This window comes from Taudactylus pleione, unplaced genomic scaffold, assembly GCF_031769625.1.
Source record: "Taudactylus pleione unplaced genomic scaffold, aTauple2 ptg000726l, whole genome shotgun sequence".
NCBI lineage: Eukaryota > Metazoa > Chordata > Amphibia > Anura > Myobatrachidae > Taudactylus > Taudactylus pleione.
In genome coordinates this window covers 1544987-1561582 of record NW_028285128.1, presented here as the reverse complement: position 1 = coordinate 1561582, position 16596 = coordinate 1544987, and the positions used below count along the sequence as shown (strand labels likewise).

Below are 16596 nucleotides of genomic sequence, written 5' to 3'. Positions count from 1 at the left end.
CATGTATGAGAGAGTACACATGTTGCTCTATACTTATGTCTATAGTAACCATGGCTCTTTTTAATTCATCTGGGCTTGGACTTGCACCTGGGTCTACTGTGACCTTCCACAACCTTCCACGGTTTAATTGCATTTGCATAGCAAACTTCCAGGTTGTATATTTCTCTGCACCTTTTAGCTTGATAAACCCTATTATGTGTGTAGATCCTATGTGCATGCTTCTTACAGACATTACTATGCAGCTTCTGTGCACTAATCAGTTTCTCTGCTGTGACACTGCACTGGTAACACCCTGTGCTCTTTACTCTGTGTTTTATTGCAATCTATACTGTGCAAGTGTCTTAAGATGGCATCTGTGTGCTACTGTGGCCATACCAGTAGCTTGGGGCCTGTGTACTTTGTACTTGTGTCCTTGGGCCCATAACCGGTTGTAAATATGTGTGTATAGGTTTAATGATGTAGCAGAGTTGCTGTACAAACCAGCATATGCCCTGAGACTAAAAACAGCTCAGTTGATTAACCAGTGTAGTGGTTTTATTAAAGGGATAATGGGTACAGTTGTACTCACTGTTACACACACTGGTATATGGAGTGGAGCGGGATGACATACAGCTCACCAGCCGGTGAGTGTATACGGATGTGGATAGTGGTGTAAGGATGCTGGAACAGCATTCTGGTCAGCGGTAATATCGGGTCTCACTGGAGCTAAGTGGAAGACTTCAGTCTTCCACTGTGACTCTCAACACAGTTACAAGATAGTGCCGCACATGCGCAGCACTTAGGTTGGTGGCCATTTTTGAATAGGGAATAGGGAATGAAGCCTCCCTGGAGGATCAACATGGAGTCTGCGCAGTAGATCTCTGCCTTCTCAAAAGAAACTAATTTTCTTATCCGGATATTTGTCTCAGAGAGGAAATATTTTCCCATGTCCATGGTACTGGAGTGAACTGAATGTAGCCTGGAAAGCAGTGACTTGGGGCAGGAGTCTTTACAAGTCGGTCCTGGGTATACACTCCTTTATTTACCCAGGGTAAATAGTCTTTGGCTGCCCGAGTATCCTGATAGCTCCTTCCCCTTCTATAAATAATGGTATTTTTTCTCTCAGGAGTTTCCATGGTGAAAAACACCATTTACTGTGGTAGCACACCAGTCATATATTGAATACTTAAAGCTAAAGAGCTATTTTGCAAGTTCGAACTAAGAAATAACAACAGAAAATCAACAGATATTTTATTGAAGTATTTATCTTGGCTTGACTTGTGTGTAGCCATGAAATGTCCATTATCTTTAGCCTAGAGGCAAAATGCAAATGTGTACTGTGCTGCTGATTCTACGCACAGCATAAAACCTGCATAGTAATTAAGCCTCAGACCTGTGCCAAAAATGTATGTATTAATTTGCATTAACAAAGCTCAAGTACAATATATACATGTTTAAACTCCTCTTTTGTTATAAGATGTTTAAAAGCAGCTAATATTACTTGTTGCAGGTGGTCGTGTGAAGACTTGGAAAAAACGATGGTTTATTCTCAAGGACAACTGTCTTTATTACTTTGAATATACAACGGTGAGAACAGCTGCGCGAAAGGCTCACTGCGATCGCAGTGTCTACGCAGACCCATTGCAGAGTGATTGACAGGGAGTGAGCATTTGGGGGCGTCAGCCGTTACAGGGACGTGCATAAATTAGACACTGCGATGCCATATGCAGCTTGGGCTTTCACTGCATTCGATGAGGTTACCAATTTCTGAGTAAGATCAGACCTTGTTCAAGTGTGTGTGAGACTGCAATGGTACTCGATGTTACCGATGGTTTTGCAGACTTGCTAAGTATTACAAATGTACAGTATGTGAGATAAAGTGGGTGTCCTTATATAGTGCTGAGAGGGCATTGCGATTGCAAACATTTTCGCAGTGGCTCTGCCTGCGATTACGAAAAAGCGATCGCAATAGCAATCCATAATGAGTCAGGCCCTGAGCACCTGATTCAGACCTGCTCGCTAGCAAGCGATCGCTCGTTGCTGGCAATGTTTGCAAATGTGCGCATGCAAATAAGTTCACAGTGCGTGTGCGCAAACTAGTATGAGCGATCGGGATGCTCTCGCTCACCCTGCAAAGACAGTCCAGTGGAATGAGTGACAGGAGAGGCCGTTTGTGGGTGGTACCAGGGGCAGGGCAGTAGTAACGGGGGAGTGGAGTTGCGGACGCAGGAGTGCCTGAGTGTTTAAACGCTGTTTCAGAGGCATGCATAATTAACAGGCAGCGTCATAGTACACGTCACCTGGTTGAATTATACACTGAAGGGATCGCAGTGCTTGCGGGCAGGTATAGTCAACCTCAAGTGCTGCGAGCACATCCGATGGTGCTCGATGTACCAATGTTTTCATGCACTTCCTGGAGATGACATGCGCAAGTGGGCATCTTATGAATGGCTGGTGGGTGTCTACTTTCACAAAGTGATCGCTCGCCAAGACATAGTGGGTGTGCTAATGCCTTGCTGAGCGATCGCCTGCCTTGCTGGGCGTGCGCTGGATTTGCATACGCTGGGAGCGAGCGATCGCATCTAGTGAGCGGCTCTGAATGAGGTCCTAAGTCTGATAACAGAGGTGGAAGTGTTACGATCAGTCTGACTTTTTCATTTTCTTCCAGGATAAAGATCCACTTGGAATAATTCCTCTGGAAAACCTGTGTGTAGAGCTAACAGAAGACCCCAAGAAGCCGGTAACTATAAATATTAAATAGAACAAGGGGAATTTGTTATTGAGCTCTGCAGAGTTTTAAATCGTTAATATTTGCTGTGCTATTGATAGGCAACCATGGGAAAAATTTACTAAGCAGCTGGTTGGCAATATAGGTGCAATTGCAGTATTTTCCCGGCTGTATCCATGCTGTGACTAACTACAGTACGTGATTTTCACTGCATTTTTTTTCCAGCTAGATTGTTGTGGGTTTGCAGTGGGATCGAGGTTTAGAACACGATGGACATCGACACCGGTTTGCAAAACAGAATCCAATACGATGCTTAGTAAATCTCCTATAAATAATATTTAGATATTGCGCAGGTTTATCCGAAATAGAGTAGAGGTGTGACTATCGCCACGGGTTACGGCGATTCATCAAAGCCCCATGTCATGACTTTACGTGTTTTTGTGTGCTCTGGATAAAGTGTGTGTTATTATAATTCTATGTTTCTGGAATGGCTGTTTGCTAGGAATGGGTACAGTGGCCCTCATTCAGAGGCGCTTGCAAAATCCGAGCGCTCACTCTTAAAGTGGGCGGCCGCTTGTCTTTTGAAGTGCGGCTTCCAGGTCGCTAGCTAAGCTGTGGGTTACCACCCACAGCTTTAGCGACTGACCAGGTTGATGGTCGCGATGGTCAAGACCATCGCGACCATCGGGGCTTGAGACATGACCCTTGAGGTTGGGTCTCAGCAACCGCAAGCCCCAGGGAGCTTCCTGCTCTGATCGAGCAGGAAGCTCCCCACTGACATCACTGCTGATGTCAGTGCGGCCGCCCACAAAACGGCATGCGTTCCTTAAGGAACGCCTCCGTTTGTGAAACCACCCCCATCCTCGCCTACTAAACGGGGTGAGCTGTCGATCAACATTGACAACCGGCCCGTTGGTAGCAAGCCCCGGAGCGAGAGAATTTCTCTCCCGCTCCGCGGCTTGCGGCGGCTGCGCGTGCGCAGGGCCTAAATATCGACCCGCTTGAGAGCGCTCAGCGCTTGCGAGCGGGTCTGAATGAGGTCCAGTATGTCAAAGCTGGATTGCATTGGCTAATCAGGACAAAAATGTCAAGTGACACCTGGCCTTTGAAGACAAAGCTTCCTGAATGTAACATTTGCTCCCACACTAGGGGGCCATGATGCAAGTCCAGTACACAGTCACACTGGCTTCTAGAAGGGTAATTTGTAACATCTTATGCTAGCAGTCTTCCTATCATAAAATACCTTAAAGGTCCAGGGAGGTATATTAGTGTCAGGTCTTGTAGTTGTGCTAAGTTGCATCTACACAGACCCTGGGAGAACAAAGGACAGTATTTTTGAGCCTGAAAGGAGTGGGGGCTGCTGGGGTAGAGCAGGTCATGGAACTATAAGTCTCAGCAGCCCACACTGCTAGCTGTTCACTCTTCCAGGGAGTAGCTGAGAGCTAAGGGGTGCTCCACATATCGGACTACGGTGGTCTCCCTCCACACAGATCCCCTAAGATCTCAGCGTAAGATACATTAGGATTCTGATACTTTATCATTTTCTTTTATCTGAATCAATCTGTGCATTTATTACTGTATGTCTTGTTTATTTACCTATTTTTCCTGTATTTTAACCCTGGAGATATTTCTCAATAAATCCTAAAACTTTATAAGCATTATCTCTGTGCTCTAATGAATTCACGTGCCTGGAGAGGCCAATGCTATATTTGTGTAATAACTGTGAGTTTAAGTGAGATTTAAGTGTCTGGCGAACGTAAGAGCACTATTTTATTACCCTTTGTGGTGGCAGCTTAGGTAAAACCCACGTCACAACCACCCAGCTATGTCAGGTTGGCGTATTTGAGTGTAGGCTGGGCACGGTGTCATGACAAGAGGTGACAGGGGATGTAGCTGCAGGGAAAATAGGAGTTGAATGGTGCATCAGGCCCCCCGTAATAATTATGCACATTGGGCCTGATTCATTATGGACGAATGCAATAATGATTACGCACGCAGTTCAACTGCGATAGTGTGCTAATCCATTGCGATTGCTATGCCGCCGCAGCACAACATAAGGATTCCCACAGAATCGGTATGTTGTACCCCTGGACGTCAGCCTGACGGATGAAGTACCGATGCCGGAAGGCCGGCATATGGAGATCCCGACAGGGTAAGTATAAAGGCTATCCCTAAGCCTCTCCCCCGCTAACCTTATCCCTCCCTTAGGGGTGCCTAACCCTATCCTGCCCCTTAGTGCCTAACCCTATCCTCCCCCCTGGGGTGCCTAAACCTAACCTCCCCTCCAAGCACCCTAAACCTTACCCTCCTGGGGGTGCCTAACCCTAACCTCCCCCCGTGGGTGCCTGACCCTAACCCCCCCTTCCCTTACCCTAACCCTAACCGCCCGGGGGGTTCCTAAACATAAGTCCCCCTGGGAGGCCCTAAACCTAACCCACCCCCCCCTAGCGGCTATCCGCTCCCGACGCCCGGCTTACCTACAATTGGTATGCAGGATGTCGGGATTTTGGCGTGGGACTATTGATAGGCATCGGTATTTAGACACCTATCATCAGTCCCATGCCGGGATTTCACTGTCAGGATGCCGGCGGTTGGCATTTTCGACCACCGGCTTCCTGACTACATACCATGCCCACACATCTTACACCTTACACACATCAGTAATGTTTAGCAAGACTGCAAAACCATCGGTACAATCGAGTACCATCTCAACCTCACACACACTTGCACAAGCTCTCACCCTACTCAGGAATTGCTAACTTCATTGCACGCTATGAGTTCTCAGGCTGCGTATGGCATTACAGTTGGTAATTTATGCATGCCCCTGCAACGGCGTTCAAACGCACTGGCACGTCTGCGTTTTGCCGACCCCCCAGTCACCACCCACAAATGGCACTTCCTGTTTAATTACACTGTGATGGGTCTGCGTAATCACTGCGATCGCAGTCCCGATTGCAGTGGCTTGTTTGAGCACATGCACTGCGATGCATACGCATGTGCAGATCTCAACAATTGGCCAATTGCATGCGTATTTGCAACTGCGATCCTTGCTGTATCATACCCATTATAAGGTTCACAGCCTCGCAACTCCTCCAGTCGAATGGACAACAGCCCAAAGTGGCCTTCCTAAGTGTGGGATTGCACCACTCTTTCCTCCTATATTTGCTTTTATCCCACAAAACAAATAAAAGAAGTGCTGATTAAATAAACCTGTTGAAAAATAGTAACATTAAACAATTTATTCAAATAAACTGACGCATTTCTCTGCCATTTCTACAGTGGTTCATCAGAGGAAAGAAACTGTTTTAATCCATAGTATGAGCCATTGTTATGTTTCACACAATCAGTGCTCCATTTGTTTTTGTTTTAAGTTACTATTTTAGGGATCCAAAATATCCCATAGAAGCAGCAGTGTGTGTACCCTTGATTTGGATTTGTAATTATATTAATATTATTAAGGCCAGCAGTGTTTTTAATTTGAAACAGATGTGCCATCATACAGCTAACCTCAATACACCATGCGTAGCAAGACACTCGGTACGAGTGAGCCGCCAGGTCCCTAGTGACTCTGCTTGTGCCGAACGTATTTTTGGCCGAAAATGTGTCTTAGTCACAAACGGATGCAGACGTGTTGCATCTGTTTGCGACAAAGATGCATTTTCGGCCAGAAAAGATGCTCGACACAAGCCAAGTTACACAGGACCTGGTGCGCCGTGAAGGCTGTTTGGCGCCACTGCAGCAATAGTGTATGAGGGCACATCTGTACTTAGGGCCTGATTCAGAGACGGACGGTAATGCATTCTCTCACGGATCACAGTTGCTAAAATATGCAAATACCTTCCAAAGCACAGCCAAGCATAGGGACGGCCACTGTTGCCTTCTCATATCTGTACAATGTCGTGCAACATAGTAAACATTGGTAACATCAATGCACATCGGGCAGCCATGCTGCATACCACCCGCAAACACTGCAGCTCTCCTGACACGCGATGAGCACTCATTCTGTACAGGAGATCACAATGGCTAATTTATGACCATAAAAATAATATAACCAAATGAAAATAAGGACAAGATACCTGTCCCCTGGAGAAATGGCGCTTAACGTCCCCATAAACCCCCATGTTACGGTATTTAAATGGTCAGACACGCCTACGTTTTTCTAACCACTCCCCCCCATTACCACCACCAAACTCTGACTACCTGTCACTCACTTTGCGAGTGTGCATGCGTATAGTGGCGTCCACACATGCACATTAGCAGGCAATAGCTCCTTCTGCGTAAATATCGGCATTGCGTCCGTCTCTGAATCAGGCCCTCAATCCCATTTGATTCCTTCCAAATAAAATTACAACCTAAAATAATGCTTGAAGGTTGTTTTTGGTAATTTCAGCAAGTTAATTGTAGATGCTGGGAGATATTTCATTAATAGTTAATTAAGTGTTTTCATTGATTGGTTACAGAAACATCATACAGCAAGGTTTTACTCAGTTTGGAGATATATTACACAGTCATTAAATTAGTAATGATAAGAACAGCAGCTATGGCACTTGATCTACAATCATTATAAACATCTTCTCTTTGTGTACCTAGTACTGTTTTGACCTTCATGCAAGAGGGCAAACAGTTAAAGCTTGCAAGACTCAAGCAGATGGGAAAAAAGTGCAAGGAAACCACCAATCATATCACTTGTCTGCTTCAAGTCATGAAGAGAGAGAGATCTGGGTGCAAAGTCTCAGGTCAGTTTTATACAGTATCTGACTAAATAAAGGAACATGTATTTTCCCTTTAAATGTTGTTTTTGTAAGGCTCTAGAAGAAGAGACGTTAGCTGGAAAACTGGGGTGTACGGCTTTTTGCACAAGACTTCTGCTTTCTAAGGTGTAAAACAATATGATTACCTCCAGGACATGGATTGGCAATTGGCCTTCTTTTAGGGTGTAAAGCCTCTGGAAGTGAGCCTGAAGCATGACTGCTCCCCAATCTTGGAGGCTGGTGTCCATCATCAGCGTCCAATCCCAAATGTTGAAGGACCTCCCTTGACTGAAGTTACCCGCTCTAAACCACCAAATGAAAGGTTGATCTGCTCAAGGGGACAGATTGAGGACCTTGTTGGAGAGACAATCAGGAGAATTGTTCCACTTTGAATTTATCTCAACCTCAAAACTATATTCTAGACTGCCTCGAAAGTCAAGACCATGTTCTCCAGATCCCTAATGCATTATATTATAGAAGTCCTTCTGTGAGTTAGAAATGACCTCACATGCATGAGAGAATATTTCCCTTTAGCAGAAAATCCTTCTGAAGCTGGGTGTTGTATATAAGCCCCAGGAAGACCATACACTGGGGAGAGTCAATGTTTACTTCTTGTAATTGACAATCCAATCATGGGATTCTAGCAACTGTACAGTGTCCAGCACTGAAGGTTGGAGCAATGAAAGGGAACTTACCTTGATCAAAATGTTATCCAGGCACTTAATGATAATTACCCCATGAGCCATCGCAGCCATATTTTTGTGAATACTCAAGGAGCTGTAACTAAACCGAATGGAAGTTCCCTGAATGGGTAATGCTGGTTCTTAACTGCAAATCAGAGAGGGCTCTAAAGTGCATACTTATGGGGAAATATAAATATACATCCTAGCTCCCCATAGTCACCATGAACTTGGCTTTATCCATACTCTGTATGACCATCCATAGGGTATCCATCTTGAATTAGTCCACTCTGATCTTGGTGTTTAAAGGCTTCAAGTTCAGACTGGGATGAAAGTACCCATCAAGTTTCAACACCAAAAAGAGGTTGTAGCAAAACCACAACTGTTCTTGTGCTCTTAGAACTGTCACTACTCCTTTTGAGGAGAGTAAAGACTGAGGGGCCCATTTATCAACTAGTTTTATCATACGCAACGTGTTTTAAAACTCATTGCTAAATGGGCCCCTGAAAGTCTTCCTGCATAGCATGTCTCTGGGAATGAAAACTGTGTTAAGAAAACACCTGGGAGGATAGACTTGCAGAGCTAGGAAATATCTACACCTCACAATGCCTTTCACATAGGGGTCTTTAGGGGAAATGAACCACTGATCCTGGTAAAGAAGCAGATAAGTTTCCAACACAGAATCTTGGGAGTGTCTGTTGCTGTCATGCCGACTGTTTGTCAGGTTTCATGGATGCCTGATGAAAGGCTTGCTACATCTCTGTTGACACCCATGAGGAATGGAAAACTGACCTTGAAAGGTCTGACCCCTCACACCACCTGTGGGATGAAAAAAACAGAAATTGGGAGCCAGAGATATACTGTAGTAGTAGCATTCACCAGCAAGAAATAACTTTTAGCCCCTGAAGCCCGCCCTATGATCTTGTCCAGCTGTGAGTCATGTAATTCCCCACTCGTGAATAGATGAAATTGCAGCATCCTATAAGCAAATTTTGAGCATAGGGGGATAACGACAGGAATCTGCAGGGGAACTGAAACATGGTGTGGTCAAGACTGGGTAATCAGATCCTCCATATCCTCCATATCTGGAGAGGGGGTAAATAAACAGGCTACATTAAATCATGAAGCGTCATGAACCTCAGGATCCACTGATTCTGGGATGTCCAGTGCCTGCACCCTGTTCGACCTCAGGTTTTACTGTCAGACCGAGGACCTCAGAATTAACCACTAGTTTACCCTCTTCATGGGAGGAGGCATTTGATGCTGTATCATCCCAGGGATGAGGGGCCAGCAGACACCTATGCTTATGTGAAGTGGTTGGGATGTTTACATACTTTTGAACAGGAGCTTCACTATGTCCCTGCACTGAGTAGGCAAAACTGATAACCGGTGCCGACTCCATCTGAGTGATCACCACGGACTCGACAGGCACCTGCCAAACCAAAGAACTCTCTTAGGAACAGAGAAATCCTTGGCAAACCCCCTCCATAGGAATAAAGCAGCCTTAGGTGGTTCTGCACGTATTGCTGCCCCATGCTTTCAGAAGTTGACAGCGAGCAGACCTGTCTCATTCCACATTACATTCCAGTGGGGAATAAAATAACATTATGTTTTGTTTTCTTTGTGGGGCCATTTTGTGTATTTTGTTAAGAGTTGATAGTTGATGTATATATTAATTCATCATTAGCGAATGGAAGTTTGGCTACAGTATATTTTGGAGGAAATACATCTATGACAATGACACAAGATTTAGGCTACCTCTTTATTCATATGAAGGCTTGCCACCTAGCAACAGTTAGTGAATTAGGCAGAACACCTCTCAAATTTCTGTACTCAGAGGAAAGTGAAAGAGTTTTCGCATTCCATTATTGCTGTGGGGCATAAGTGGTGACCATCGATGTGCAAAATGCATTTCAGTTTCCCCTTTGGGCTCAGCCATCGATATTAAACAATCGGAGGTTGGCCATCGATGCTCACCATCTGCCTCTGACCGTCGATGGTTGCTAAGCCATCAATGGTCGATGGCCAACCCTAGGGGCAGATGTATCAAACTTCCAAAGAGGACAAGTAGAGAAGTTGCCCGTATTGTAGCATCCAATAAACTTACAGCTCCCATTTATCACATAAATTCTATAAAATAATAGTTAGAAGTTCATTAGTTGATATGAGCAACTTCATACTTAGTTTTTTTTTATTCTGTAAGGAAGTCTCACCAGTTTTCTATCTTCAGATCCAGCATTTCCTGGAATCCTTTCTATGACACTGTCTCAATCCAGAAGAAAATATCGGCAATCAAGAAGGATCACTGAGAAAGCATAAATAATGTTTGAATTTAAAAAGGACAAGTGAAATCTGTACACAGGGCTAAACCCCGGGCAAGGCAGAGCATAGTGGGTACCTCAGTGTTCTGACCTGATCAGCAGCCAGTGTCGGTGGGCATTTCCAGGTTGTTGACCAGTTTCGTGTGGCTGTGTAGATCTGAGACTTTACATTTTGCAAGATTTTGGCAATGGCTATTACAGGCAAAACCTCAACACCATCCTGCATTGATAAGTAAAAGTAATATAAAATCTGTTTGAATATAAAATCTGTGTTGTAACCTCTAACACACATAATCCACAATAAAGATGCCCACAGATTGTATGATAACATTTAAAAGGGAAAGGAGTCACCAGAACTCTAAGAGAGTGCTCAAAGGGAAAGGAGTCACCAGAACTCTAAGAGAGTGCTGCCTTGGCTCAGTCATTAAAGTGTAACAGATAAAATAAAAAATTATTTTACACATTTTTCAGTGTTTTCCTGCACAGGAAACTATGAAGCAATATACACCGGATATGCATGAAGGCAGTGATTCTACCTGTACTGGGTGTAATAAGTTTCTGTATTTATACTAATATACTAATATATACTGAAGTATTAGATAGAGTGTATGTTATGCATAATTGTCCATCCAATTTCTGTAAATGAGTGGTTTTTTTTTTTTTACTCTGTGTCACAATTAATGTATTAATTATTGTGTACTACTGTACTGCCAGATTGGTGAATTTCAAAATAAAATATTACTAATGGGAAGGTATACCGCAGCTATAGCACATATGACCAGTAGAGGTCATCCAACACCATAATACTGACTGAAAATATTATTCCTTAATTGTGACTATTCTATTCTACACTTAAATCAGCATTGCTCATGAACTCTACACGCTTATTCCACAGTTAAAAAAGACGAGTTAGCAGGATTACAAGTTGGTGTCTTTGTGATGTGCAAGGAGCGAGAAACATGTTATAGCCTTGTTGATATATGGGATGCCAATTAAAATGTGCACATTACACTGAATATTACATGCTCAGAGTGACTTTAATTATATTTTCTGGGCAAGAAAGGTATACCACCCTTAGAGAAGAGGCAAAGTTGCATGTGTTACTCTTCTAATGTTGCAGTGGCTTCCTCCGCTGCGTAGTCCCCTCTGGCAAATGGAGGCGGTTTAAAAAATGATGCACTTTGAAAATATGTTGCATGCCTGTTACATATAGTGTGCATACTTTCAATACTAGCTAGAGATCTGTCCTCATTAAAACTGATGTATGCAAATGAGGCGCCAAATATTACTTCTTTGAAGTCCCAGCTAACAAGCAAGATAAAAGGGATGCAATTTAACCCTCTCGTTTCAAGTCAACATAAGTGAAGCTATTACCAGTCTCTGTTTCCTGACGGCTGTATTTCCATCTTAGCAGCCCCGAGCTCATGCTGAATCTGGAAAGGGAGGAGTGAGGGACCTTTCATCTTAATCCCACATCGCTCCCTATCACGTCACCCTCTAGTCAGATTTACCTCCAGAGGAATATTACTGTCAGAAGATAATTTACAGAAGGGATCTTTAAATATGGCTGCCCGCTGGGAATTTTCTAAGCAAATGCCTTATAATTGAGAATAGGTTATTGGTTGGTATATTTAACCCACTTTTTCCAGAGGCGAATGCAATGGATTAATGGGGGTAACGAAAAGGGTTTTGTTTTTAAATCAGAAAATCAATAACTGCTACTGTACTACTAATATGTGTACATATATTATTTTAAAACATAACACGTACACAAGATGAATGTACATTAGATTAGGATTGTTGTGGCAAAGTGTAATTACAGTGTCTTATATTGAAGAGCAGTGAAATGCTATATTATACTGTACGTGTTGTGTTGCTGTGTGTATAAAATGCTCATTACATGTGTCATGCACTTTTTATATGTTAGTGTTAGAATTTGGTTGTGACTGTGTTCCATTAAACAATATTTCATGTGCATTGTTGTGATTAGTATGTTGTGTTGCAGAGTCTGGTGTGTGTGGTCTATGGATCTCTGGACTTGCAGCAGTGAAGCATCAGGTTTAATTGGTGCTGAGGAGAGGAGGTTTCCATAGCAACAACACATCCCATCTCTGCAGTGCGCTACTGTGGGGTAGGACACACCCCAGAGTGAGGGAAGGGGAGAAGGATAGAGAAAGGAAGGAAAAGAAAAACAGAGAAATGAGAGAGATGCACAGAGAAAAGTAAAAGATTGTACAGTGTGAAGAACTGGAGGAGGCTAAAACACATTACAATTATATTAAAGAGCAAAGCAATGGAAGCAGCAGATAGATATTGTATGGAACACATATAATATGTAAAGGAGGAAGAAACAGCACAGGAAGAAAGGGGAGGGCCAAAAGGGTAGATAGATGTAAAGGTGAAAGGAGAATTCCACTCCCCCACAGGCCCTTATTGGCTATATGTGAAAAATGATTAGTCTATGGTGACACATACTGTAAGTGGTGCTTTCCATATAAAAAAAAAAAAATGCTGCTCTGATAGTTCATTTGAAAAGCTATTTGATTTGTGTATATACTGGAGGGCTCTAATGTATTCTATGGAAGGGGATTTCTATATGACTTACAATATGTGCAGCTGCTGTCTTTTTTTTTCTACTGAATATATAATATAACATGCCATCTCTGTATATCATTAACTGCTATCCATTTACATTGCATATATAGGCTTGTACAGGTGACAAGTGTGTACAGATAAATCTATCAATGTGGCTGTAAGTGTTGCCGTCTGTCACTAATCAGGATATATGAAGATTAATACTGCTTCAGTATGTGCAGGATGGAGGACAGGAAACCTGCCACCAAGACGGATAGGTGGGAGGCAGGAGGTGAGGCAGTTGACTGTAAATCACAAGCTGAATAAGCCAGGTCTTGCTGTCACCGGGCCACAAGTCAGGGTCCAACACAGAACAGGTGTCCATGAGTGCGGGGATCAGGCTGGGGATCCCAACAGAAAATGAGGATGCCGCTCTGGAAACACAAATAATCAGGATGTGAACAAAACCTGATGGACAAGTACTCCTGAGCCAATTAAAGGGCACCTGTTACCATGAAAGAACATATGCTGATTCATATGTATATTTTAGGTTTTACTAGCATTTTAGAGATCACGCTAGGTTTCATGATATTTTAAAATGCAGTAAACAAAATAAATAAATAAATAGAACAAGTAGCCTCTAGACATATGGTAATGCAACTGAAATAACAACACCAGTGTGTATGGTATAACACCGGAAAACATGCAACAGGTTACATGAGTTTTACATTTGTTAAAAATGCATGTTAAATATCTTAGAAAAAATGGGTATCAGTTCTCACATGCATTTCCTGGGCACGTATACACTTTGCATTGATGTGTATGGTAAATACAATTAGGTACAATTTGCTTAAAGCACAAAATGGTTTTTTTTGCAAAGCTCATATTTAAATATGTAAAAAGGGAGGTAACTGGGTAAAATAGGAGATGTTGATAAATAGCTCTTTTATGGTGTTGGTCCCATGGCACCAAGTTTTGATCTTGTGTGCTGAGTAACCTTCTTGTTTTCTGAACAACCCCTAAATTCACTGCGTCCTGCCAGACTACATGAAGAGCTCAGATTATGCCAAAAAATTAACCCTTAAGTAAGATGAGTGAAAAATATATCCGAATATTTTTACCTAAATAAAATCAATAAGCTTCACCAGACAAACAACAAACTGCTCATTATTACTAGCATGATTTACTACAACATGCAGGCCATAAAAGCGGCTTCTAATTACTTCATCTTCTAAGGCAGTGTTTCCCAAACTCATTCCTCAAGAAGCACTAAAGGCCCCCCATACATCAGCGACGGATTGCTGCGTTCCTCCGATCCTGCAACCCGGCATCAAAAAATTATCGTGACTGGCACATCAGTGAAACTTAACATGTAGAATTTCACTTATCCTGCGACAGATCGAGGTACATCGGTGGCCGCCTGTCTGCATTTCCAACCGGTGGATCAGCGTTTCCGATCGCGGGATCGCGAGATCAGACACCTGATGTATTGGGGCTTTAACAGTACATGGTTTCCATTTTTCCTAGCTGATGCACAGGTGTGTTAATTACTGGCTGACATATTTTAAAAGATTCACAGGTGGAGCTAATTATTTAACTTGCGATTCTGTGAGGAGACCTGGAAAACATGCACTGCTATTGCTCCCTGAGGAATCAGTTTGGTAAACATTGCATTAAGGGATAGCTTACTGCATCTCTGGACCTATACCCAGAGATGTGTGCAGGTGTGAGCCAGCTGGCGCATGCAAAGGGAAATGTAAAGCTCAGTTTTGGACTTTTAGTTCAATTGGCATGGAAAAAAAAATAAAAAGTTTAAAAATAGTTATTTCAAACATTTAAAAAAAAACATATATATATATATATATATATATATATAAATGTAATCAATTCAAGATTAAAGCATCTTGCTTACGATTTTAATCTTTTATTGCTATACTGAGATGGCAATGACAGAACCAGTATTAAGGCTGTACAAGTAAGAATCTTGGTTATTCCTGTCAATAGCAGTGTTAGAACCATCGGTAACCCTTTGATGTATAAGGAAAAGTCATAGTGGTAACCCAATCTGTATTGTCTACAGGTCCCTAGATTGGTTGCTGTATTTCTATTAGTCACTTGGATGCTGTTTGTACTGAACATTTATGATAAGGTTATTTGTGTTCTATATTTGTCACTAGGATACTCTTTATTAAATTGCGGTTACTAAGATGCTCTCTGTATTTTATATTGATCACTAGGGTGCTCTGTATTGTATAGTGATCACTAGGATGCCCTCTGTATATCATTGTGGTCAGTAAAATGCTCTCTGTATTGTATGGTGGTCACTAAAATGTTATTTGTATTGTCACTAGGGAGCTCTCTGTATTGTATATTGGTCACTGGGATGATCACTGTATTCCATTTTGGACAGAGGCTGTCCCCTGTATTGTATGGTGATCACTAAGATGCTGCATGTTTTATAGGTGTCTTTAAAATGGTTTCTGTGTTGTATACATATGACTAAAATGCTCTCTAATGTAAGTCACTAGAATGGTCTCTGTATTGTATATAGGTCCCCATAATGCTCTCTGTATTGCATTTTGTTTAATAAGGTTCTCTGTATTTTATGGTGGCTAATAGTGTACAATAATGCAGAGGTTCCCAAACTCAGTCCTCAAGGCACCCTAACAGTCCAGGTTTTAAGGATATCCATGCTTGACCACAGGTGACTTAATTAGTACCTCAATCAATTTGACTTAAAAACCTGTGCTCAACCATGGATATCTCTAAAACCTGAAATGTTGGAGTGCCTTGAAGACCGCGTTTGGGAACCTCTGCTATAATGTAATTATGACTCAATTAGACAAGTGGCAAATGTCTTGTGGGTGCTTGAGGGCTAATGTAAGTATATGTGGTGATAATGATGATGACTATCAGCAGTACTTTGTAGCACCTCTGTTAGGCTGAATGCAGATTGAATTCTACAGCTATCTGTACATAACGTAATGGGGGGAATACAATTAGCCACAGGGTTTGCCTCATGGCTAATTACCCGCTCTGGGAAATTCAATAACCGGGTTTTACCTAAACCCCCCTTCCCCCCTCATGATAATCCACAGAGGTGGACTTTTCCTCACAGGATCAGGAGCTGCGAGGAAAGGTCCCAGAGAAAAGGGATTAGCGCACAGGGAAAACCCATTGGTTTCACAGTTTCGTGGAATCAGTGGGTTGGCGTGTTTTAACCTCTGGTTTACAGTGGGAGAAAATGCTATTTAATTGAGTAGCATTTCCCCCAGCAGCTAATTGGATTCCCCTAATGTGTTAAAACATGCTTTTAGTAATTATTAAATTGTGTACACAGTACCAGAACAGGGCTTTACAGCGCCCTGTGCTGGCCATGCCCTCCAACTGCATGACGTCATGACGTTATGCCAATTGGGCTGGACCGCAGCAACGGAAAGAACAGCAGCACCGCGGAAGCATCCTTAGGATGGTCTGGGGTGCTGTAAACAGAGGAGTAGCGAGGAACCATGGTGCCCGGAGAGAGTGCATGTCATAGCGCCCCCTCCCCCCCTTGTACTGAA

The 16596-nt window shown here is 42.8% G+C and overlaps 1 protein-coding gene across 1 annotated transcript in view; it reads left to right on the top strand.

The window, feature by feature from the left end:
* The window catches only part of CYTH4 (cytohesin 4), a 123922-nt gene extending 111526 nt beyond the window's left edge, over positions 1-12396 (top strand). The window contains exons 10-13 of the mRNA XM_088456942.1: positions 1490-1566; positions 2648-2719; positions 7298-7443; positions 10369-12396. Coding sequence (XP_088313068.1) covers positions 1490-1566; positions 2648-2719; positions 7298-7443; positions 10369-10447 — 374 coding nt within the window. The 3' untranslated portion in view covers positions 10448-12396. The remainder of the gene's footprint in view (positions 1-1489; positions 1567-2647; positions 2720-7297; positions 7444-10368) is intronic.
* The last annotated feature ends 4200 nt before the right edge of the window (positions 12397-16596 follow it).